Consider the following 24,294-nt stretch of genomic DNA (forward strand, 5'->3'; position numbering starts at 1 on the left):
GTGGAAAAGTAGATCTCTTAGGTAAAGGTACCAACCAGAACTAGCTACCCACAAAAATAAGGAGACTATATTGCAGAAGTCAGATTATGTGTCATGGCAGACAAAAGATAAACAGCAGTAAGGTCAGGTCATGGTTAAAAATTCAGACAGCTGAAGGGAAAAATCTTGTTTTATGTAACTAACAGTATACTTTTTGTCAGTAAGTTACATACTATACATACATACTGTAGCTATATTATTACTTAATGTATAAGGGCTTAGTTTAGTCAAGCTATCACTGTGGAGAAAAGTACATTTGTAATTGGGAAAAGACTGTAGGAACAACTCTAGTAAAAATGTTAGGTATACTACAGGCACAAAATTTCATTTGTAATCACAGACATTCAGTAAGTATCTTTTCTCTCTAGTCTTCTTCCATGTTTTATTTCTATTTTTCCTTATTCTGTATTTGAATTCTCTTAAATTACCTCTCACCTATAACTATCTCCTAAATGATAACATTTAGACCCCCAAAATACTTTAGAGATTATCTAGTTTCACTATAAATCAGAAAATTGAAGTCCAAAGTAGTAATTTGCCTAGGCTCTCATAGATTCTTCCCTTTACTCTCTTTCAATCTTTTCTCTTACTCAAGAAAACAAAGACAATACCAATAGAAAATGGTTTCGGCAATGTCATCTATAAAATCCATGTGTACAATAAATCATTGCTTTTTTGTTTTGTTTGAGCATATTCCTGATTGATTGCTTTCATAGTGATTGATTAAACTAAAGAAGATTCATTTCCTTCCCCTCTCCAGTTCATTACAGTACTATTTTATTTAAAAATCTAGGTATTTAATTCAGATGAAAAATATTTAAGAAATTATATTTTAGTAGTACTACTGAAGAGGTATGTAAACCAAAAATACCACAAATTTACAGTACAAGCCCACTGTTACATGACAATACATAATTCAGATTATACTTTGGAATAGATGATTAATATTCCAATAAACACATGTGATTTCATTCACTTTAACTAATTTTATAATGTAAATATTATCTTTGCCTCTACAGAGTTGTTACCAAGTTTCTCTGCGTTCTTAAAGTGCTTTTTAAACTTAAGTCTTAAAGTTTCTGTTCAAATTTTATGTCCAACATTACTCGTATGATATTTCAAAATTTATTAAATTGCCAGAAAGGCCTATAGTCTCCTTTGCATAAAGCTCTTCTCTAAGAATTAGCAAGTTTTAAGAATTTAGAATTTTGGTTTGCTCAAATTCTTTTAAGAAAGTTTTGCAGAAAAAAATATGTAAGTTCTATATCATTTCTTCAGCCTCTGAGAAAGACTGTGTATAACAATTAAAACAATTTTGAATATAAAGAGCAGGAACTGTCCAGTTTTTATACACTAAGCATAGCAGATGAAATTATTTTAGAAATCTAGGAAAATAGGAAATATGCAATTAAGATATGTTAGAGAATGTATTTTGAAAAATTTACAGAAAGTACTTCAACACCTAAAATTAACCTCACTTTCAACAAGGGTCTTAAAAGACAGGGGAATGAAAGTTTTCTAGTTGCTTTATGTTTATAGATATTTGCTATGAGTAACATGGGATTTGAGGGGATTTCTAGATAATTAGTAGATACTACAAGATACTAGATATAGTAGATCTAGTAGGCTCATGAGCAATTTCAATAGAATAGTCCAATTCTTTGGTAAGAACTGGCTTATACCTAGGTACTCAAGACCTCAATTTCAGTTTCTAATCTACACTGTACCTCTGGGGAGTTATTTTAGTAATCAATCAGAACTGGAAAGTTCCTACTGCTTTAGAATCATTGGATATTGCATCACAGTCCACCCATAAAGTTCTGAACTGGAGATGGGGGTAACTGCTAAGCACTCTAGGCATGGAGTGAAAGCAATAAACTTTCAATTACAAGGCTTGGGTTTCCCATTCGATTCATGCTTAATTTGAGTTAGGGTCATACTGACATATGTTAGGACCCTGAAAACAGGCCTTCTGACCCCAAGAACGTCATCTCTTTATGTGAGAGGACTTCTCTCAGGTGAAATTGCCTGAAAAGTCTTAATCTCAATTCCCATGAAAAGCTATTAAACATTTAAGGATGGATCTACTGAAAATAATGCAATTTAAGAAAATTAGTAACTTTAGGAAAAGAAGTATTTTTTTAAAAAGAAGAAAAATATAATAAGGATATGCTACCTGGCTCTGAAGGAAACATTACATATGAATATTGATTACTGATTTAACTTGCAATAAATTAGAAGGATAGTGTAAGAAAACAAACAGATGGGACATAAAAAAAGCTAAAATCTCACCTACCATTACCAGGAAGTTAGTAGATACTGTCTGAAAGGGATAAATCAAGAAATACTAGGGTAAAAAAAATAAAAAGAAATACTAGGACAGTATATTCTCACTACATTCAGGGCTAAGAGACAGAGGAAACTACTTTTTAAAAAAAGTTAAAGTTTTACTCTGGGGAACAGAATTAAATGTGGCTAAGTTAGGGCAGAGATTATAGTTTTTCACTGTGAACCTTTTGGTATTAACTAATTCTTTTAACCATGTAGAACACTCTTTTAAAGAGGGAAACGACACAAAAAATGCTGTTTCATGAAGCTTTTTTATTTTATTTACTTTTAGGAAAAATATGAGGTCACAGACGTGGCACTCAATGCTAGAGATTCAGAGTCACAAGATGTGTGATACTATGCATAAACATAAGAAAATAAAACAATATATAACATTTCTTCTGTAAAAAGTATGCATTCTATGAAAGACAGAAAGGACTCCACTCCCACTGTATATTTTAAGGTTTATTTCTTTACAGGATACAGGGGTCACAGTGTAGCAATTTAAACATACTTACTATAAGTCCAGAAATGTCTAAAAAGAAATGTAGTCTATTCAGTGTTCTAAAATCCTGTTTTTCTTCATGTTTAATACTTAAAATGCTAAACAAAGATTAATTCAGAAAGAGTCATAATTAATGAAGTTTTGTTTAAGTTTTTGAAGGCACACCTTAAAAAGAAAGACTATCTTTGAAAAAAGCGTTTTCGAAAATAAAAGATGAGCTATTGAATGATACACGCATAATATGTGAGGAAGTACCTTTCTAATCATACACAGCTTTCTCTAAGTCAACATAATTTCAAACTGTCCATTTCCTCTTATAAGATGAAAATCGAGAGAGGCAAATAGCCTAGCAATATAAATATAGCTCAAATCTGTCCAGCCACAAGTTAAATGCAACATGGCAGTAAAAGACTGCCTCAAGCAATTTCACATTTATAAATGACCTACTTATGACAAGATACATTAATTTCAATAAATAGGCTATAGTATTATCTGTCACTGCATATAGTAATTTTTAAATTAGAGTAAAAGAGGAAGGAAAAGTTAGCAATTCTGCAACTAATATTCTAAGATTTGGTCCTTATGTAATGAAGGATTATATCTTTATTTATTCATTGACTATTATCTATGAAAAAGAGAAATCTGATAGTTTTAATGGCTTTATGCTCTTCTACCCAGACCACAAACCTGTTATGTATCCTCTTGGACCATCTGTTTAGTGTTGGTGCCTAACAACCACATGTGCTCAGGTTTTTGACAACGCCATTCTAATTCAAAGCTAGCTGTACATAGGGCTTTTTTTTTTTAATTTTGAGATATATCACATAAAACATAAATGAATACTATTTACATGTCATCTTGAAACATTCTGAAACAACTAATTTGCATATCTAATTTCAAATGTACATATACCAGAATGATAGCTTTATGAAATATTAACTGGAAAAATATCATCACATTTAGGGTTATCCAAGTAGTAAGGTATCAGGGAACTAAGTGGTTTTAAAAAAGAATGTATCCCTTCACCTTAGCATCTCCCCCTTCTCACAAACTCAATCATAATGCATGATGGCCAACAATAAAATGTAGTATTAATATAATCTTTTATATATCTATAAAACATTTTCACATTTTAACTAATTTGATCTTCACAATGACTAAACAGTCATTCTTAAAGAGGTATATGACACACAATTACCGCATTGAGATTATGGACATAGCCCCAACCATCTTCATGTATTAAAACACTTTCATAATTTAAGATTCAAAAGTTGAAGAATTATCTGACATTTTCTAGTTAGCCCAAGACTGAGCTAGCAGTACAGCATAATCTTCCCTTAACAAACAGAATTAATGCTCTGATTTAAAAATCGCAAATGGACCCAAAGAGAATAAAACTACAATACACTTAACTCTGGTTTTATCTGAATTGGATAAAATGACTAAAGATACACCCCTTACTTGTTAGAATGAGACAACATGAGCTCTTCAAATACCAGGTTAGCAGTTTTCTAACTTTTCGGTCTGAAGACGTCTTTTCCACTCCTAAAAATTATTGATAACTCTAAGGAGCTCTTATTTATGTGTTATATCTATTTATATTTTACTATATTAGATATTAAAATTAAGAAGTAAAAAATAATCTGTTAGTCTATCTAAAAATAACAAACTCACTGAATGTTAACATAAAAGAACATTTTTATGACAAGTAGATATTCTTTTCAAAAACAGTAAAAAAATTTTAGTAGGGAATGACATTCTTTCAAAACTTGGTAAATTTCAAGTCTCTTTAATGTTTGGCTTAGTAGAAGACATCTGAATTCTTAAATCCACTTCTACATTCAATGTGTTGTGACACATTATTTTGCTCTAAATATATGAAAAAAGTTGACCTTACACAAACATGCAATCAGAAAAAGGAAGAGTACTTTAATAGCCCTTTCAGATAATTACTGATATTCTTCTTTGATACTATCAGAACTCAGTGAAATATTACTTTTTTTAAAGGTTGGACACAATCTGGAATTCGAGCCCTTATCAATGAACTTGTCTTGCTGTTATAACATTAAAATCTACTGGTTTCTCTGACACGTTGAATGGGTCTTTTACATATGCATGATTTCTTACCAAGCACCGGTCATGTTGAAAATTCTGTTTTCACTGAGTTACACAGATCTTCCAAACACTGCACATTTTATTATTCAGTATTTTAAAATTACACTATTATCACCTCCAATCTCACCAGAAAAGTCTTTAAATATTGAAGCTACCAAGTTCATGATTTCTATAATTCAGTCTTATCACCGACAACACATAGTATGAGATATCTTCCTTGAAGTGATAGGCTCACTTTATTCATTTTTGAGAAAGTGTTTGCAGAGAACTCAAGCTTGAATACGGAGAAGGCAATGGCACCCACTCCAGTGCTCTTGCCTGGAGAATCCCATGGACGGAGGAGCCTGGTAGGCTGCAGTCCATGGGGTTGCTAGGAGTCGGAGACAACTGAGAGACTTCACTTTCACTTTTCACTTTCATGCATTGGAGAAGGAAATGGCAACCCACTCCAGTATTCTTGCCTGGAAAATCCCATGGACGGAGAAGCCTGGTAGGCTGCAGTCCATGGGGTTGCTAGGAGTCGGACACGGCGGAGAGACTTCACTTTCACTTTTCACTTTCATGCACTGGAGAAGGCAATGGCACCCCACTCCAGTACTCTTGCCTGGAGAATCCCATGGACGGAGGAGCCTGGTAGGCTGCAGTCTGTGGGGTTGCTAGGAGTTGGACACGACTGAGAGACTTCACTTTTCACTTTCATGCATTGGAGAAGGAAATGGCAACCCACTCCAGTGTTCTTGCCTGGAGAATCCCAGGGACGGGGGAGCCTGGTGGGCTTCCGTCTATGGGTCGCACAGAGTCGGACACGACTGAAGCGACGCAGCAGTAGCAGCAAGCTTGAATAACTATAGTTTGCCCATCAGTCATTCTCTCAAGTAAAAACATTGTTCCACAAAACAGAGACTTGCTCCGCCTTGCAACTCAAAAAATCATGCGTATTTTTTCTTGAGATAATCATCATACCCTATTATACAACAAAAGTGTTTTAGGCATACTTCCCATTTTGTCCTTCAGAATGTAAAAAAGACACACACTCAAGAGTCAAGACTAAACAAGGTAAATTTTACTTTATCAAGACATTTTAAAGTAAAGCTGGATTTCTTTTTAACTGCAAGTACATAGTGTGAAGAATATAAGTACATGTATAAGTATATAGTGTGGAAAATATGACTACCAGCAAAATCTCGTGCTACTTCACTGTTCATGCTAAGATGTGAGCAGTTTTACCCACTTTTGCTCTTCTACCATTATTGCTTTTACAACACAGGCAAGAAAGACAAATGATATCTTAATATTATTATGAAAATAATTCTGACTTGAGAGACAACCAGACAGACTCCCAGCTATCTGCTGGTCTCACTTTGAGACCACTGTTGTTAGGCAAATCAACTCCTGTTCTTGACTATGGAACTCTGAGGACTTAGTATTATGCTAATCAGTGCCTTCATAAAGTAACAGAATCTTCATGTACTCAGTGATCAACCACATGGCGAGTCACTGAAACAAAAATTGTTTATATAGTACCAAGGGGCATCACCAACCAGTGGTGGAACTTTCATCCACTGCCCTTAAGCCTTAACAAAGGGTCACAGGCGTCTGTCTAAATCAGTATTCTAGGGTAGTATATGCTCCAGATCCAGTTACCCTAGAGACTCAAGAAATCTCAAACTGAGTTGATGTGCTGCTGCTGCTGCTGCTAAGTCGCTTCAGTCGTGTCCGACTCTGTGCGACCCCATAGACGGCAGCCCACCGGGCTCCCCCGTCCCTGGGATTCTCCAAGCAAGAATACTGGAGTGGGTTGCCATTTCCTTCTCCAATGCATGAAAGTGAAAAGTGAAAGGGAAGTCGCTCAGTCGTGTCCAACTCTTCGCGACCCCATGGACTGCAGCCTACCAGGCTCCTCCATCCACGGGATTTTCCAGGCAAGAGTACTGGAGGGGGGTGCCATTGCCTTCTCTGGAGTTGATGTGCAGTTAGGTATTTTCCTCGATCAGTGACCAACTTATTAACTAGCATGGCTTTCACTCCCACACTATCAATTCACTAAAGATACTTAACCTGAAGTCCATAAATCCTCCTAGGGTAATTTAAATAGTTCATTTGATTAATTATCAATGACATGTATCATTGTCATTTTTGAGAAGTAATAAAGCCCTCTAAAATAAGGAAAAACTTTAAAAAGTATTTTCCAAAGTACAATCTCTTCTAATTAATGAACTAAAATACACAGTCAGAGAAACTTACCTCAAGTAAGAAGTTTTAAAATTTGACAAGAAAATGCCTTTTCATCATCAGTTTCTCTAATATTAAACAAAAATAGTTACCATAACTCTAGGGATAACTCTAAGAATATGAATTCTATTAAGAGCAGAATTCTACTAAATGATACTGGTTTAATATATGTCCTTTTCAGTATACATAAAAGTGATCCAAAAGAATCACGAGCTAACTTCTTTATAAATCCACTAATTAAAGGCAAAACAATAGATGCCTTTTAAAAAGGCACTGGTAAGGACAGACTGAAATGAAAGAAAAAATACAGTAAAAAGAAGTAAAACCGAAGGGGAAAAAAAAGCCACACATATAACAAGCATAGTATTGAAAAAGATGTGATCAATTGAAAACCAAGTAAGAAGAAAAGCACAAATAGGGAGGTAAGAAATTATTAATAGGCAAGATGGTCTACAAATGGGAGGAGCAAACTGTTCCAGGACCTTCAATTTCATAAATATGGATCACTAGTTTTTAATAGAGGAACATATGACTTAAGATTTCAGAATATTTTAAAAGTGCCTAGGAACAGCAAAGTTGATGGATAATGGGATGTTCAGAGGAAAAACATGCAATATTCAATAAATACGGAATTTAATTTCTCTATAAATTTAAGAATTTCATTTTTAAAATAGAATTAAGAACAAAAAACCTCTCGAGAACTATGCAAAGAAGACCAGAGTAAATAACTGTGTAATAGCCTATGTCTTCAGAATAATGTGTAATATACGAATATTCTCAGATAACAGAAAAATTTGAAGACAGCACTACCTAAACTCTGAAGCACTGTTTTAACCTCTATTAGCACAGACAAAACTTTAAATCCTTACAATTACCAGATGTATGCCATAAAGATAGCTAAGTTCTAAACAGTTAAAACTGCAAAAGGAGAGTTTCTTGGTCAAGGTGAACAGCACAATCGAAAAAAAACAAAACAAAAAACCCAAAGCAACCTGATTTTCAGGGGATTGTTAAATCTCCTAAATAAGCTATATCCTATAAATGTAGACTTTAAAGCATTCTAAAAGCCCAAAAGAATTCTAATAACACATCCTAAAACTGTTTTACAAAATAAATTCATAAACAAAATATGCACTAAATGATAGTAATGAGAATTTAAACAAGAGCACAGACACATAGCAATTGAAATATTTCTCATACAAAATTAGGCCTCATTGTCGAAACACACCACTAACTCACACATTTAAATGTTTTTAGTTGCAAGCTATGAAAAATAAAAATATCTTTATTTCTTCAGCAAAATTAAGTATTTAAACTTCACATCATTTTTCTTATAAGCACATAATTTTAAATATAGTCTGTCTGCTCAACTTTAATCTTCGCATCATCTTTCATTCTTCCTTTTCACACACTGTAACTAGAATTCCATTAATTCTTCTGCAGTAATTCTTGAATTTGCTCCTTCTTCTCTAGTCATACACCTCACCCTGATCAAGGACCTCAACACCAAAAGCATAAATGACATCATTACTACCCATCTATCTTCCTTATCTATTCCTCAAGCACTATTATTAGGGCTTCCCTGGTGGCTCAGAGGTTAAAGCGTCTGCCTGCAAGGCAGGAGACCCGGGTTTAATCCCTGGGTAGGGAAGATCTGCTGGAGAAGGAAATGGCAACACACTCCAGTATTCTTGCCTGGAGAATCCCATGGACAGAGGAGCCTGGTAGGTTACAGTCCATGGGGTCACAAAGAGTTGGACATGACTGAGTGACTTCACTTAACCTCCATTAATTCACTGGTGTAATTCTCAGTACTTGTAATACTATAAATAGTATATGCTCAATAAACTGAATAAACAAATGAATTCCTTCCTCAGTCTGTGCTGCCAATTGACGCCAAAGTGATTTTCCTAAAATATTTCTTTTAATCCCCTAATGAGGAATTTTAAATGGCTCTTCAATGACTGTATATGCAGTTTAATTCATAACTAGTGAATTTTCAGGTTTTCTATAATCTGGCCTACTATGGTTGCCCAAATTGGATTTTCTGCTAAGGCTAGTCCCCTCACCATCTTCCAATTAATAAATATACATAATATACTTTTCCCTCAAGCTGCTTCCCTACTTTAAAACACCCTCCTCTCATCGATGGCTATCAAGTCCAATCATTCTACAAGATTTGAATCAAATCTAGCTTCCTCCCTATTTAGGTTTCCCTGACTATCCATAATTCAAGAAGCTAAACCAAACTTCTAACTTATATATATGAACAATAGGGTTTCCTACTCTTTTAGGTTTGTTCCTAATCCAAACCTGCTAATACACACACACACTCTCTCACTGAAAAGAAACATAAAACTCATGAAAACTAAAGAAAGAAAGAGAAAAAACTACTAACAAGAGATTTGTTTTCAAGCACACGCTTGGGATCATTCACCATTCATCTACGTCAGTTATATACATTCAATACTTAACACAAATACTTAACTTTAAAACAATAAAATGAGATATAGCAAGATTTTGAATCATCACATATATAATATATTTACAAAGGTAGAAATACAGTTTAATTCATTTGCAAAGGTTTAAAACAAAGAGTTGGAGAAAATGAAATTAGCATTCAATTATAAGTAAACAACACTCCATTTTCACTGAACATTCAAATCAACTAGGATTTTACTGTGATTTACCCTTTCATAACCAGTCTCAGCAAAAATGGACTGGAATAGTGATGAATGTTCACTGGACTTCTGTGATCATTTTACAGTATATGTAAATACTGAATCATTATGCTGCCTACCTGAAACTAACATAATGTTAATCAATTATACTTAAAAAAATACGCTCTCAGAAATAATGCAAAATAAAATTTTGCTTAATCTTACAAAAAAGTAAGAAGGATTGGAGTATTGCCTCCAGTGGTCTTTCTTCACTTCTTATCCACTGCTAAGTCACTTCAGTCGTGTCCGACTCTGTGCGACCCCAGAGACGGCAGCCCACCAGGCTCCCCCATCCCTGGGGGAGCAAGAACACAGTGTTCTTGCTTGTTCCAGGCAAGAACACTGGAGTGGGTTGCCATTTCCTTCTCCAATGCATGAAAGTGAAGTCGCTCAGTCATGTCCGACTCCTAGCGACCCCATGGACTGCAGCCTACCAGGTCTTATCCACTACCACTTTGTAATAAATACTCCAGGTCTTACTCAAGGACTAGAACTCAACACCTAAAACTTAAGCCATCATCCTTGGTCCTTTACCACGCGAGGGAAAGGCAACAGTCATGTTGTCAATGGTAATGTGAAGTTCAAATTTTTTTCTGGCTATCACTAGGAAAGTAAGTCACATTAAGAATACATCATTTAAAAAAACTTCCCAAAAAACTATTAGATATTCCACAAAGTTTGATTTTTAATACAAGGGTTATGCTAATAAAATATCCAATACTGGTCTTCTTTCCCTACTATTAAAATTTTCTTACATGATAACATTGTTAAAATGAGTTATTTATTATCCAGCTTTCTTTTTTAATTCAAAATACTTTTGCCTACCTCTAATGGTGATCAAGAGACCATAGCTTCATAAAGAATAAGCAAATAAGTTCCTTTTCAACTTTAGTTACCTTCACTCTATTTTATTTTATTCACCCATTACTACGGTGTAAGTTTGGCTCTAAATGACCACTCAGAATCGCAATCTCCAAAAGCTCAAATTCCAAAAGTCCCCTCTGACCTCAACAGCACACACCGCTCTGTCTCACTTCTTCACTCCTTCTAAACCAACTCTTTATTACTGCAAACTCTATCAACCTCCCCTAACCACACTTCCCTCCTCACTTTAATGCTCACATTTTATTCATTTCACTTCTCACCTGAAAATTGTTCCTACTCCACATATCTGAATCAATCCCTAATTTTGAATAAACTCCCCAGATCTTCTGGGTCAGTTTCTGAGTGCTAAGCATCACTGAACTCAACCATGCTGACTGGCTTGCTAAAATGTGTGGTTTCCAAATCTCAAATAAGCCATTAACCCTGCAAGACAATACTTGTATTCATTTTTAACTGACTCCCTTTGTGATTTCCTCCCAGCAGCCTTGTGAAATTTTCCACTTTCCTCTAACTTCCAGCCTTTAAATGTTGCTGCTTCCTAGGACATGTCATTGGCCCTTTTGTTTATTTTTTGACATCATGTCCTTAATTTCTATTACAAACTTAAAAGCTAATTCCCGTATTTCTATCTCTATTCTAAGCCTTTCTCCTGAGCAAACCTATGTATATCCACGTGCCCACAAGATATTTCTCATTGTTCACCAGACATTCCAAAATAAAATTATTTTCCACACTTTCCATCCCCTTAACTTTTCATAATGCCTTACTTACAAAAGGCACTACCACTATCATCCATTCTTTTTTTTTTTTTTTAATATCCGTTTATATAGCTGCATCAGGTCTTATTATGGCATGTAGACTTAGTTGCATGTGAGATCTTGGATCCCTGGGTCAAACCCACATTCCCTGCACTGCAAGATGAATTCTTAACACAGGACCACCAGGGAAGCCCCTCTACCATCCATTCTCCACCCAAGCAAAAAGCTTGATAATCAACTTAAACACATCACTTTCTCATTCTCCATACCAAACTGGTAGCCCAGTCCATCACATGAGCATTCTCTCTCTTCCATATCATTTCTACATCAATGTGGTTTCTATCTCTGTTCTGGCCGTAGACTCAGTCCTTCTAATATGCAAATGCTATCTGCTTAATTACTCCAATGTTCTTTAGTTTATATTAATGCTTTTCAAGATGAGTAAAGTAGTGAGTGACACATTTTAAAGAAACAAATTATCAAGAATCTCTGAGTATCTGTCCATAGACATCCTAAGAGTCTTAGGCGCCTGTCTGAAAAAAGTCACTGAAGAAACTAATTTAAAACCTATGATTAAAAAAAAAAACAACTTTCAGTAGGGAATAACTACTGCAAAAGAAATGTTTTATTATTATCACTTGAAAAAGAATTTAAATTACTGACATGAAAACAAAAAAGTTAAAATTTCTAAAGATTCCCAAGAATACCTGTGGACCCAGTTCAAGAAACACCAGTTATGATGGCTAATTATATATGTTAACTTGGCTGGAACACACAGTGCCCAGATATTTGGTCAAATATTATTCTGCATGTTTTGTGAAGGTGTTTTCTGGACAAGAGTAACATGTTAAGTCAACTGATTTTAAGTAGAGCAGATTATCCTCCATAATGTGGATGGACACTGTCCAACCATTTGAAGACCTTAATGGAACAAACAGAACTTTCTGCTAGAAAACTGCCTTTGAACTTAGCGCATTTCTTCCCTGAGTTCACGAAGGCCCATTCCATTAGATTTCAGACTAAGCCTCCACAATCCCGAGCCAATTCTTTAAAATAAATCTATTATACATCTCTCTCTCTCTCTCTCCACACACATGTACACGCATACACATACAGACACACTCACACAGACACAATCTTGTCAGTTCCGTTTCTCTGGAGAGGACCTGAACAAATATTCATCTCTCCAGGAAAACACTCGATCCTCTCAATGCGGCTTCTTAAGGACAGCTTGCCACTCTCCACCTCTTCAAATTCATTTCCCATGTGCAAGAAGCATACAATCTCTGCTCTGGCCACATAAAATATCCTACTATTCCCCAATGCCACCATTTTTATTCACATTTTCATGTTTCTTTTCATGTTATTTTACTTAAAATATCCTCCCTCTTATCGCCACTATTTGTCACTTCTATTCACTTCATTGCTCCTACTCAATGTAAACGATTACCTCTCTGTGCCAACACTGTACCAAGAACATAATTCCACTACATAGCACGTATGTCACACTGCAATTTGTTTACATGTCGTCTCCGTTACTACTGGGCAAAAGACTGTATCTTACTCAGTATCACATCCCAAACACCTATCAGATAGTTTCTCATACAGACTTTGCTATTAAATGAATGAACTGATCTCTGAATGAACCATCCCTTTTATCCTTCTCAGTATGTTTATAGATCCTGGCAAAAGAGGTCTCTGTCCAGAGTGGCACTCTGGCCCTCCTCAGGACACGCCCCTCACCACTGGGCAAGAAGTCCATGAAAACAAGAAGACAAACCTCTACACCACCACTTCTTGATGACACTCCCATTTATCTGGAACTGTGGAATTTCTTATTAAAATACCTCTAACCCAACTGCACTCATCTCACACACTAGTAAAGTAATGTTCAAAATTCTCCAAGCCAGGCTTCAGCAATATGTGAACCGTGAACTTCCAGATGTTCAAGCTGGTTTTAGAAAAGGCAGAGGAACCAGAGATCAAATTCCCAACATCCGCTGGATCATGGAAAAAGCATGAGAGTTCCAGAAAAACATCTATTTCTGCTTTATTGACTATGCCAAAGCCTTTGACTGTGTGGATCACAAGAAACTATGGAAAATTCTGAAGGAGATGGGAATACCAGACCACCTGACCTGCCTCTTGAGAAATCTGTATGCAGATCAGGAAGCAATAGTTAGAAATGGACATGGAACAACACACTGGTTCCAATTAGGAAAAGGAGTACATCAAGGCTGTATATTGTCACCCTGCTTATTTAACTTATATGCAGAGTACATCATGAGAAACACTGGGCTGGAAGAAGCACAAGCTGGAATCAAGATTGCCAGGAGAAATATCAATAACCTCAGATATGCAGATGACACCACCCTTATGGCAGAAAGTGAAGAGGAATGAAAAAGCATCTTGATGAAAGTGAAAGAGGAGAGTGAAAAAGTTGGCTTAAAGCTCAAAATTCAGAAAACGAAGATCATGGCATCTGGTCCCATCACTTCATGGCAAATAGATGGGGGAACAGTGGAAACAGTGTCAGACTTTATTTTTTTGGGCTCCAAAATCACTGCAGATGGTGATTACAGCCATGAAATTAAAAGACACTTACTCCTTGGAAGAAAAGTTATGACCAACCTAGATAGCATATTGAAAAGCAGAGACATTACTTTGCCAACAAAGGTTCGTCTTGTCAAGGCTATGGTTTTTCCAGTGGTCATGAATGGATGTGAGAGTTGGACTGTGAAGAAGGCTGAGCGCCGAAGAATTGATGCTTTTGAACTGTGGTGTTGGAGAAGACTCTTGAGAGTCCCTTGGACTGTAAGAAGATCCAACCAGTCCATTCTAAAGGAGATCAGTCCTGGGTGTTCTTTGGAAGGAATGATGCTGAAGCTGAAATTCCAGTACTTTGGCCACCTGATGCAAAGAGTTGACTCACTGGAAAAGACTCTGATGCTGGGAGGGATTGGGGGCAGGAGGAGAAGGGGACAACAGAGGATGAGATGGCTGGATGGCATCACTGACTCGATGGACATGAGTCTGAGTGAACTCCGGGAGTTGGTGATGGACAGGGAGGCTTGGCGTGCTGCGATTCATGGGGTCGCAAAGAGTCGGACACGACTGAGCGACTGAACTGAACCCAATTTCAGCACCTGCACAGGCCTCTTTTCCCATCTGTTCTGAGGATGTGTTCAATGCTACAGATGTATACATCCTTGGGCCAAGGAGTAGCTGTTTGGAAGAGGGCGTACAAGAGCCTGGATCTCAGGTGCATGCAAGATGTCCACAGGCATGCACAGAGACCTCTTTGTGGTGCCCAAGTCAGGGATGGTGATAGGAGGTTGAGATTCACCTCTTCAGATACAAAACTGTGAGTTTATGAATTCTAAATTCCACAAATTATTAATTTGAATTTTTACTGTTGAGCTGTGGACAAAAAAATCTCAGTATGTTGAACATCAACAAGAAAGTTACTGGAACACAAAATGAAGGCTCTATATATTCTAATACCATACAAAATCACCAACTATGACTTGTTCTTACCACCTCACCTCAGCAAGACATAACATAGGTGGGGAAAAACTCCAATAAAGGTAATTAAAATAAATAAGGGGACAGAGGGGAAACAAAAGCAAGGAGAAATGGAAGACAAACTAAAGGGCTTCCCTGGTGACTCAGTGGTAAAGAATCGGTGTAGCACGACTACGGAGCTAGTTCTTGAGAGCCCAGGAACCGCGACTACGGAAGCCGGCACACCCCAGGTCTGCGCTCCGCCAGAAGAGAAACCACTGCAATAAGAAGTCCATGCACCACAACCAGAGACTAGCCCCCGCTCTCCACAAGTCAAGAAAAACCAGGGCAGCAAGGAAGACCTAGAAAGCCAAACACAAATAATTTTTTTTTAACTTAGGGAAAAAAGGGAGACAAACTAAAAAGTAAAACAAAATTGTACAACACTAAAACTAGAGAGTGTCCTCAAAATTCTGACAATTAATAAAATTACAAAACGTGCATTCATTCCTTTGACATTTACTGAAAACTTAGATGTACCAATCTATGCTACATGCTGGGCACTATGCTAAGTGCTGGTGATTCGTAACACTAAATCTCTAGCCTCTAAATGCTAACTGTCTAGTAGTAACAACAATTTAACAATTTAGTAAAGGTAGCTAAGGAATCACATAGGAGAGGGCAATTAATTCTGCCAAGGGGCTTCTCAGCACGTTAAAGGATGAGTAGGAATTTGCTGGCACAAAAAAAAAAGGTGGGGGGGAGAAGGGAAGTCTAGAAGACAGTTATTATTATAATAGAAATAAAAGATTTCAACAGCTAACATTTACTTAGCACTCGCTATATGCTAAGCATTGTGCACAAACCATCCTATTTGATTCTTATAATAACACTATGATTCTCTTTTTATCCTGTTTATAAATGAGAAAACTGAGAAGTTAAGTGAGATGACACCAATAGAGATCATACAAAACTGAGCTGTGAAAGATCATGACTTGTTTGAGGAAACATGAACAGGCAGGTATGGTGACGTGAAACCAAGTCCATCTGATGCAAAGCCCAAATTCATTCCACTTCACCACACAGCCTCTCTATTATTCATTCATTCAAGATAAGTGTATCAAGAACCTACTGTGTATCAAGCACTGTGTTAGAACAGAGATATAAAAGATATAGTCTTTGGTACCAAGACACAGGTTAGTCAGTAGAGTCTAGCATACCAAAAACTGCTATTACCAAGGTATATATAGGGTCCTACGGAAGCACAAGGAGTGCTAAGCCTCAGATGGGCCCAGGAATGGCTGCAAAGCTAAAGAAAGCACTAGTAAGGAGGTGGAGAGTGTTCTAAGGAAGGGAAATGTGTATGGAAAGGCACAGAGACATGTGAGAACACCGCTTATCTTTGGGAACTCTAAGTTTGCTCAATCTTAGGGCATGCACTGAAGACTGGTACTATGCAAAGATAAAAACAGAGAATCAGGCAGCAGCCAGATCTCAAAGGAGTCTAGACATTCAAGTAACATGTTTACTCTGAAGGCAGAAGAAGGATGCTGAGCCATCTTAAAGATAGGAGCGACATGATAAAATCTGCATGTTAAAAAATTTCCCATGATTACATGAGGAGACAACTTGAAGGGGGGCAAGCCAAAGGTAAGAAAACCAGTCAGGGGCTATTGCATTAAGCCAAGTCAAGGACACATCTGAGAAATATTTGGGAGGTAAATCAAAAACCAGGTAGTAAGAGAGCAACTCTGACTATATCATGAGTGTGTTCTTAAAGAAGTCAAAACAAAAACAAAACTGAACAAAACCTGTGTGAGAGACCATACCAAAATTCAGAGTCAATGCCATACTTGGTAAGAAAACATGTAATTTATTAGACATCTGGCGGTTACTTAGTCATGAAGTCAGCACACTGTATTTTTGAATCTTAAGCACTAGTAGAATGAAGGAAGATTTCTCAGTCAACTTCCTCTATTTAATGCCTTCTTTAGGTATACTTTATGAAGCTGCTTCTTGGGAAATACTTAAGCAGAAGATGGATGACCATGTGTCATATAAGAATGATTTTCATGGTAGATGATTTCTAAAATCCCTTCAAATTCAAGATTTCTAAAAGAAGAAATGCCATAAACAAGTATATCACAATTACTACATAATTCAAGTACAGATTTCTGTAGGGGTCTATCTAATGGGGTTGAATCACAGAATTTCCAAATATGGTTTTGATACTATTAATAACTTTTCAGTACTTAAAACCCTAACATAACCATATTTTCAATTGCTTAGGTAGTATGACTAAAATTATGAAATCAACTACAATGTCACAAATACCTTAAAAATTCACAGCAAGTAATATCCTAAATTGGCTGCAAAACTGCATGACATCTCAAATAGGAAAATGATTATTTCCACTTCACTGTCACCAAGCCCTATGTCTGATAACTAGCACTGAAGAAAAAAGATTTCATCTGGTTGAAGTAGGAAAATGCCCTGCAGCATGCAGAAGAGCTGGCCATCATTACAGATCTCTAAATAGCTTCCTCTTCCCATTAGTTAGAGGACTGATGCCTTGTCACAGGCTCTTACAGAGATTCTTTGATTCAAGGAGCTACTCAATGAAATTCAGGATTCATCTCTGAATACAGTGAATCCCAAACCAGTGAACAGACTCCGAAATTATAAGGCAGAGTCATAAACTAGAATGAAGAGGTCCACTCTTTACTTTCAAATTCTGGGTCAAAAATGGCAAATCCAGAAGTCACTAAATTAATGAATATTCTTACTCTTTAGATGGAAAAAAAAAAAAATTCTACCATAAGGATCCTATAATAAAATTCTGTCACATCTGAAAGCGGGACTACAAGACAGGTTTTAAATATATGAAGAGGTTTTCATATCTGGCCAAGATGAAATTAAAGGAACCAAACTTACCCTCCTGCCTGAAACAACTGCAGGGGGTGGTGGGGAAGGACACAAAACATACGAAGCATTTTTGAAAACAATGGACATAAGGCAACAAAGAACAGTAGATCCTTCATAGATGGGAAACATACAAAACAAATCCTACCATTGTACCAGTTTATTGCCTTGAAAGAGTTTCTAGGCCGCAGAACAGGAATGGGGAACGGAGGCAGAACACAGTGGTCTCCCTGAATCCAGGACACAGAACTTAGTCTGGGGACAGCAAGGTGACCTTCATATACACAGCAGAGCACCTAAGAGAGAGCTGCTCAGAAAGATTCAGAGATCTGCACAGGTTATCCTTCAAGTCTTTAGCTGAGTACTTATCAGTACATGTGTGTGAAGAAACCATCCAGGGACAGTGAAAGAACCACTATAAAAGGATTAGAGGGAACACCACCCAAAGCGCACAGAAGTCCAGGAATAGGTTCCGTTCCCACCGCCAGAGTACTCAAAAGGGTTTTGCCTCAACAGTGCAACAAAGCAAAGTGGTACTGCCTAACACAACTTAAAAGCAAGATCTGAAAAGACCACTGTTTCCAAGTAACTTAACTGCATTCCAAAACAAAGCTCAAAAATATTTTTAATGAGATGCAAAAAAATCCTGCACCCAACAACAAAGTAAAATTTCAAATGTCTGGCATCTAATAAAAAATTACCAGGTATGCAAAAAGCAAGGAAGTACAATCCATAGTGAGAAGAAAAATCAATCAAAACCAACCAAGAAACGGCACAGACAACATTAGAAGACGTGAACATTAAGCCAGTTATTACTGTATTCTCTATGTTCAAGAAGCTATAGAAAAGACAAAACATGAAATCTATAAACATGGAAAATATAAAAAAGACTGAATTTTTAGAGATGGAACTACAGTTTCTAAAATGAAAAACACACTGGATGGGACTAACAGCAGATTAAACATTACAGAAAAAAAGGATTAATAAATTTAGCAAGATTACCCAAAGTGAAACAGAAAGAGACTGAAAAGAAAACTGAATGGTATATCAACAAACATCAAGTAGCCTGATTTACATGTAACTGGACTTCCAAGAGGAGGAAAGGGGGCAAAGAAAAGACACATATACATATATACTTAAGAAATAATAGCCAGATTTTTTTCCAAATTTGATAAAAACTATAAAACCACAGATCCAAGAAGCTCAATGAACTCCAAGCACAAGAAACATCACACACACAAAAAAATCCATATGCTGCATTTACAAACGGTTCTCACCCACAAATTCTATAACCAAACTTAATCTAGAAATTATTTTTAGGTTAACTTACTAGGTACAATTTCAACTGACAATTTAATATATCAAAAGTTAATTTGAGCAAAGTGCTCAGTAGAAATCTTAATGATTTCAAAATTAACAAAATATAGCTTAAAACAATGTGTATTTTGTTGCCCTATGGGGTAAATAATTAGGTAATAAATTACAATAAATTTGTGTTGATCTCATAAGACACTTTTTAAAAAACTAAAACATATGTCTTTCTTTTTTTCTTAATTTTCTTTTCCTTTAATTTATACAGGTCATTCAGAACAGAATTAGGACACTGAAAAAACTTTTAAAGAAACTAAAAGGTGGAATTAAAAACAGAAGCAGATTTGAGGTTTGGAATGAAGCTAGTCTTCCCAAAAAAAAACAACCTGGCAACCACTATTTTGGAACACCATTACTTCAAAATATACACACACATATATATTTTAAGTATAAAACTGTACCCAAAGTGGAAACAAGCTAAAGTGTCTGTTTTTAGCACCTTGGCTAACTATTCTGGCTTCAAAAAAAATCTACTAAATATTTTTTGGAAAAAGAATCATTCAAATAAAAACCATTAAAGGGGAAAACGAATGTATTTTCCTACATTTACGAGCACACCTGTTTTTTTAGGGTTCAACAGACAAACTCAAAATCTTCTGTCTAAAAACAAATAAGAAAAGAGACACAGGGGAACAAGTTCTGAGTATCTACTGTAATGGCTACCCTTCCTGTCACTTGTGTTCCCTAAAATAGAAGTTGGTTTAATTATTCTACCATTTTGCTTGGGAAATAGAGGGATATTTCAAAGATTAAAGATACTTCTATGGGAAAGCTGCCCAAAATATATTTATTATCCCTGGAAATAATTATGTCCACATTCCCTTTTCCTATCTTAAGAAAAAAAAAATACATTCAGATAACATATTTCTTTGGGTGCCTATACAAAAAAAAAAAAAAAACTTTTGGAAACATGTAGTAGTATAATACTTTGCTATAGGATCAACACATATATGAAAAACAGCAAAGTCTCTGAGCATACAGACTACAAGACTCTGAGAACACAGACTGAAGTTACAAGTGGAACAGTTATTTATGGATTTCACTATACCTTCTTTTAAGTAGAAAAATCTAAAGAGAAAACTAATACCAAAAATATACAGAATTGATCATTTTTATGTTAGGGTATTATTCTATTAACAGTAGACTTATTCTCTGGTAACATTTACAAAAATGCACTAAATTCCCCACATATCTAACACAAAGAGTATCTTAAAATAGAAAGTTTCAAACTTCTCTTGTAATCAGGTAGTATTCAAGAGAAATAAGGCTAATACACATAATTTTGAGCAGAGCTGTAATACTCACTACACTGATGTGCTGAGAATGCACCTAATGCTACAATACCTATGATAAAAATAGAGTTTTTATTTCATTGATCCAGCTACCAATGTGATTTCGATATTCAACTGCCACCTCAAAAACACTTTTCTACTTAATTTAAAGCTAACATTATAAATATAAAAAACAAAGATTTGCCTACTAAATCATTAGCTAATTGTCATCAAGATTTCAATCACCTGCATTTCAAAACAAGCTCTAAGAACACCTTAAAATGATTCCCCAAATATTAATCAAATAATTCACACAATCAATCATCTAATCCGACTTTAGTTATTAGATGCATTTAAATTACTTCCTACAGCAAGTCTTCACCAATCAGAACTGCTATTTGAAATTCTTTTCTCTGAAATCTGTTACTTCACCAGTTTCAAAATTTGAGCCATTTATTTTTAGACACAAAGGTTAATAAGAAACATTCTGTACCAAATGCACATAACTTTACAGTAAACGCTCTCCCCCCCAACCCCCCACCTCAGGAAACTATTCTAATTCTCCTCCTCATTTTACCAAATTATCAAAAAGGCCACAATGTGGTTTGGATTTCAGCACTGAAGACAGTAAGTGACAATACATGATTTGCAGAATGAAAAATTAAAGTTTCACAATTTTAACAGGTATAATTACTGGCTTGTGATAAATGTGGTGGGCACGTAAGATTATCACCTTTCAAGGTGCAGTTCTTAAACCACCTGAATTTTTCTGACCAAAGATCTTAAAACATAGTCTCTAAGTTCACAGTATGCAATTAAAAAAAAAAAAAAAAGCTGCCTAGAAAGAAAAAACAGAGCACTTACATTTGAAGCATGACTTGGTTCAAGAATACCCCATCCACCAAAGCCACATATTCATCCAGGTTGGTCCCATTTCCTGCAGCCAGAGGTCCAAACGTTTTAACCTAGAACAGAATGATCATTACGACACGAACGCCCACCTCCATCTCTGCAGCCACAAATAATGCAGCAAAATATGCAACAAATAACACCCCACTTACCCAAGTGACCAAGGGGCTGGTCATGAACTGCTCCAGAAGGGGAGTAAAAACCTCGTTCTCCATTTTACAGAGATGTACTTGAAAAAAAAGGAACTACCACAAAAAAACGCCTAGAGAATTGGTCACTAAACGTTGAAGAAGTAAGTAGAAATCAATGAAAGTCCACTTTGGCACGGGAAGAAAATCCCATCGTGGAGGGGAGAAAAACTCTCCCTCCTCAAAAAACACCCCAGAGGGAAACGAATCGAAATCCCGAAAAGTGGCTTCGACAGCAGCCACGAGCGGCAGCCTGCGCTGGAAATGTCTGTACCGGGCGAGGAGGGGCAGAGAAAAGGCATCTGGAGGAGGAGGAAGGGAGAAGGGGCTGGAGCAGCAAGACAAAAAGCCCGTCAAGGTTGCCCAGCTCCTGGAGGAGCCAGACCAGCGAGGCTGCCCCCAACGAATTAATCCCACCGTGGGCTAAATGAAATCCCACGTTAGATACCACGTTAAGGGTTCCGAGCGGCCGCCAGGCTAGACCTCAGTGTTCCGCTCAACACGTTCCACCCACCAGTGGGCATGTAACAGCTTTGACCCACGGAGCTTTCCCTGCCTGCAGCCCCTCACCAACGACAGGCAGCGCTCGCTCCTTCCCCCCGAGCACACACCATCTCTCAGCCGCCTTCGAGCCTCGCCGCCTGCCCCCTTCCCCTCCCGGGGGGGTGGGGGCTTGAATGAGTGTCCCTAACCCCCCAGCTTCCCGAGCCCCGCCAGCCTTTTCAGTGCGCCTCTGGGAAGCCCTGGCACAAAATCACCGCCGAGCTCCAGCCTCCTCCTCCGCCCTCTCTAGAGGAGCCGGAGTAACGGCCTCAGAACCGCAGTGCCGCATCACACCCCGCTCCTTGCCGCTCAAACTAGTGCCTCCAGCCTGCCGTCAAAGGGAGCGTGCAGCTCCCTCCGCGGCCATATCCTTCCGCCGACTCCCCGCCCCTCCCGCGCCGCAAGCCTCTGGATTGTGGGAGAAGAAAACCGCTGCATGAGCGCGCTCCCGAGTACGCGCGACCCCGGGCCGGCCCCGCCGCCGCCCAGATTCTAGCGGCGGGCGCGGCGTGGACGCGCGCTCGCTGCAGCTGCTGCGGTGGCCGGCTCCTCGCTCGCGCCCAGGATGGTTGCCAGGGCCTGGGGGGCGGGGATGGGAAAGGGAGAGGAAGGGGTCGGTCTGCTCGCTTGCTCATGCCTAATTATGGTTTATTTCCTCCCCGAGTGCTTTCTTTGATGTGTGAAGGAAAGAGAACGAAATCCCTCTCTTCTAAACATGAGGGATGCAGACGGCCTTTTTCGGACAGTTTGATCTGTTGAGCGTGCTTTCGCCAGCAAAACGGAGTAGGAAAACTCACTGCAGTAAATAGCAAAGAAGGGACTTGAGGCGCAAACTTGTTTGTTTTAGGGGTTTTTTCCTTTTTGCTTCTTTTTTAAAAAATCCAGTCCATGAAAGCATGCATGCTCTTCAAAGTTGCACGTGAATGTAGTAGGGTTTTAAATAACCAAAGCTGCCTTTCAGCATGTTGGTATTTTCTAACTGGAGCAAACGTGATTCAGACATTGTTGTTTGACTATTTGGTGATTGAAAAAAATCCAAACAAAAATCAAGAGCTACTAAGAGGAAACATTTGGAAGTCATCCAAGTTGGGTGACAAATAAACAGATTACATATTTGTCATAAATCTTAATGCTGTGCACGACTGGAACCATCAAAGTAATTTTAACAGTTCCCCCACAAAATCAAATGTTATTCCTCTTCATTTTGAAGGAAAATAAGGCTTTTCCCTGGGACAAAATGGCATGCAAAAACATTTTTTTAAAGAAAATAAATATAGTATTATAGTTCTTCAGTGTGTGTTTACATTTACATAAATACTTTGATGTTTGAGTACTTACATGATATTTTTAATTAGCAGTAAAAATGTTTTTGTCATAACACTGAATTAAGAACAGCACAATTTCTTATTTAGGTTGTTGAGACCTGGGTTCTAGAGTCTTCTAAGTAAGTAAGTAAGTGGAGTTGCTCAGTCCTGTCCAACTCTTTGTGACCCCATGGACTTGTAGCCTACCAGGCTCCTCTGTCCATGGGATTTTCCAGGCAATAGTACTGGAGTGGATTGCCATTTCCTTCTCCAGCAGATCTTCCCGACCCAGGGATTGAACCCGGGTCTCCAGCATTGGAGACAGACCCTTTACCATCTGAGCCCTAGAGTCTTCTGCTGAATTCAAATCCAGGCTCTAATACTCACCAGCTGTGTAAGCAAGTCTCTGAGCCTCTCTGCACTTTCCTTTCTTCACGTGTTAAACAGGGTTAACTTAATAGAGTTAAATGGCAACCTAGAGTAAGGGCTTTATACATATTATTGATTTTGTTTTCATTATCATTCCTCTCAAATTAAGAATCTTGAGGGAAAAAACTTGAGGGAAATGTAACCTGTCTTCAGTTGCAGGAGAAAGAATCTTGCTTTGGAGAGCAGATAAATGCACCTCGCAAATTATCTTAATTAAAATTAGGATGCATTCATGTGGTACTTTGCTAAGTGATATACAGAGTAGAATCTT

At 37.4% G+C, this 24,294-nt stretch overlaps 1 protein-coding gene across 5 annotated transcripts in view; it reads right to left on the bottom strand.

The window, feature by feature from the left end:
- Positions 1–22,614, bottom strand: part of CCDC88A (coiled-coil domain containing 88A) — a 117,921-nt gene extending 95,307 nt beyond the window's left edge. For all 5 annotated transcript variants that reach the window (XM_025261047.3, XM_025261046.3, XM_044925920.2 and 2 more), the window contains exons 1-2: positions 21,712–22,614; positions 21,515–21,615 (exon numbers count right to left, since the gene is read on the bottom strand). In XM_025261047.3, the coding sequence (XP_025116832.1) occupies positions 21,515–21,615; positions 21,712–21,774 (164 nt within the window). In that variant the 5' untranslated portion in view covers positions 21,775–22,614. The remainder of the gene's footprint in view (positions 1–21,514; positions 21,616–21,711) is intronic.
- Between the last annotated feature and the right edge of the window lie 1,680 nt (positions 22,615–24,294).

Source organism: Bubalus bubalis, chromosome 12 (assembly GCF_019923935.1).
Source record: "Bubalus bubalis isolate 160015118507 breed Murrah chromosome 12, NDDB_SH_1, whole genome shotgun sequence".
Taxonomy (NCBI): domain Eukaryota; kingdom Metazoa; phylum Chordata; class Mammalia; order Artiodactyla; family Bovidae; genus Bubalus; species Bubalus bubalis.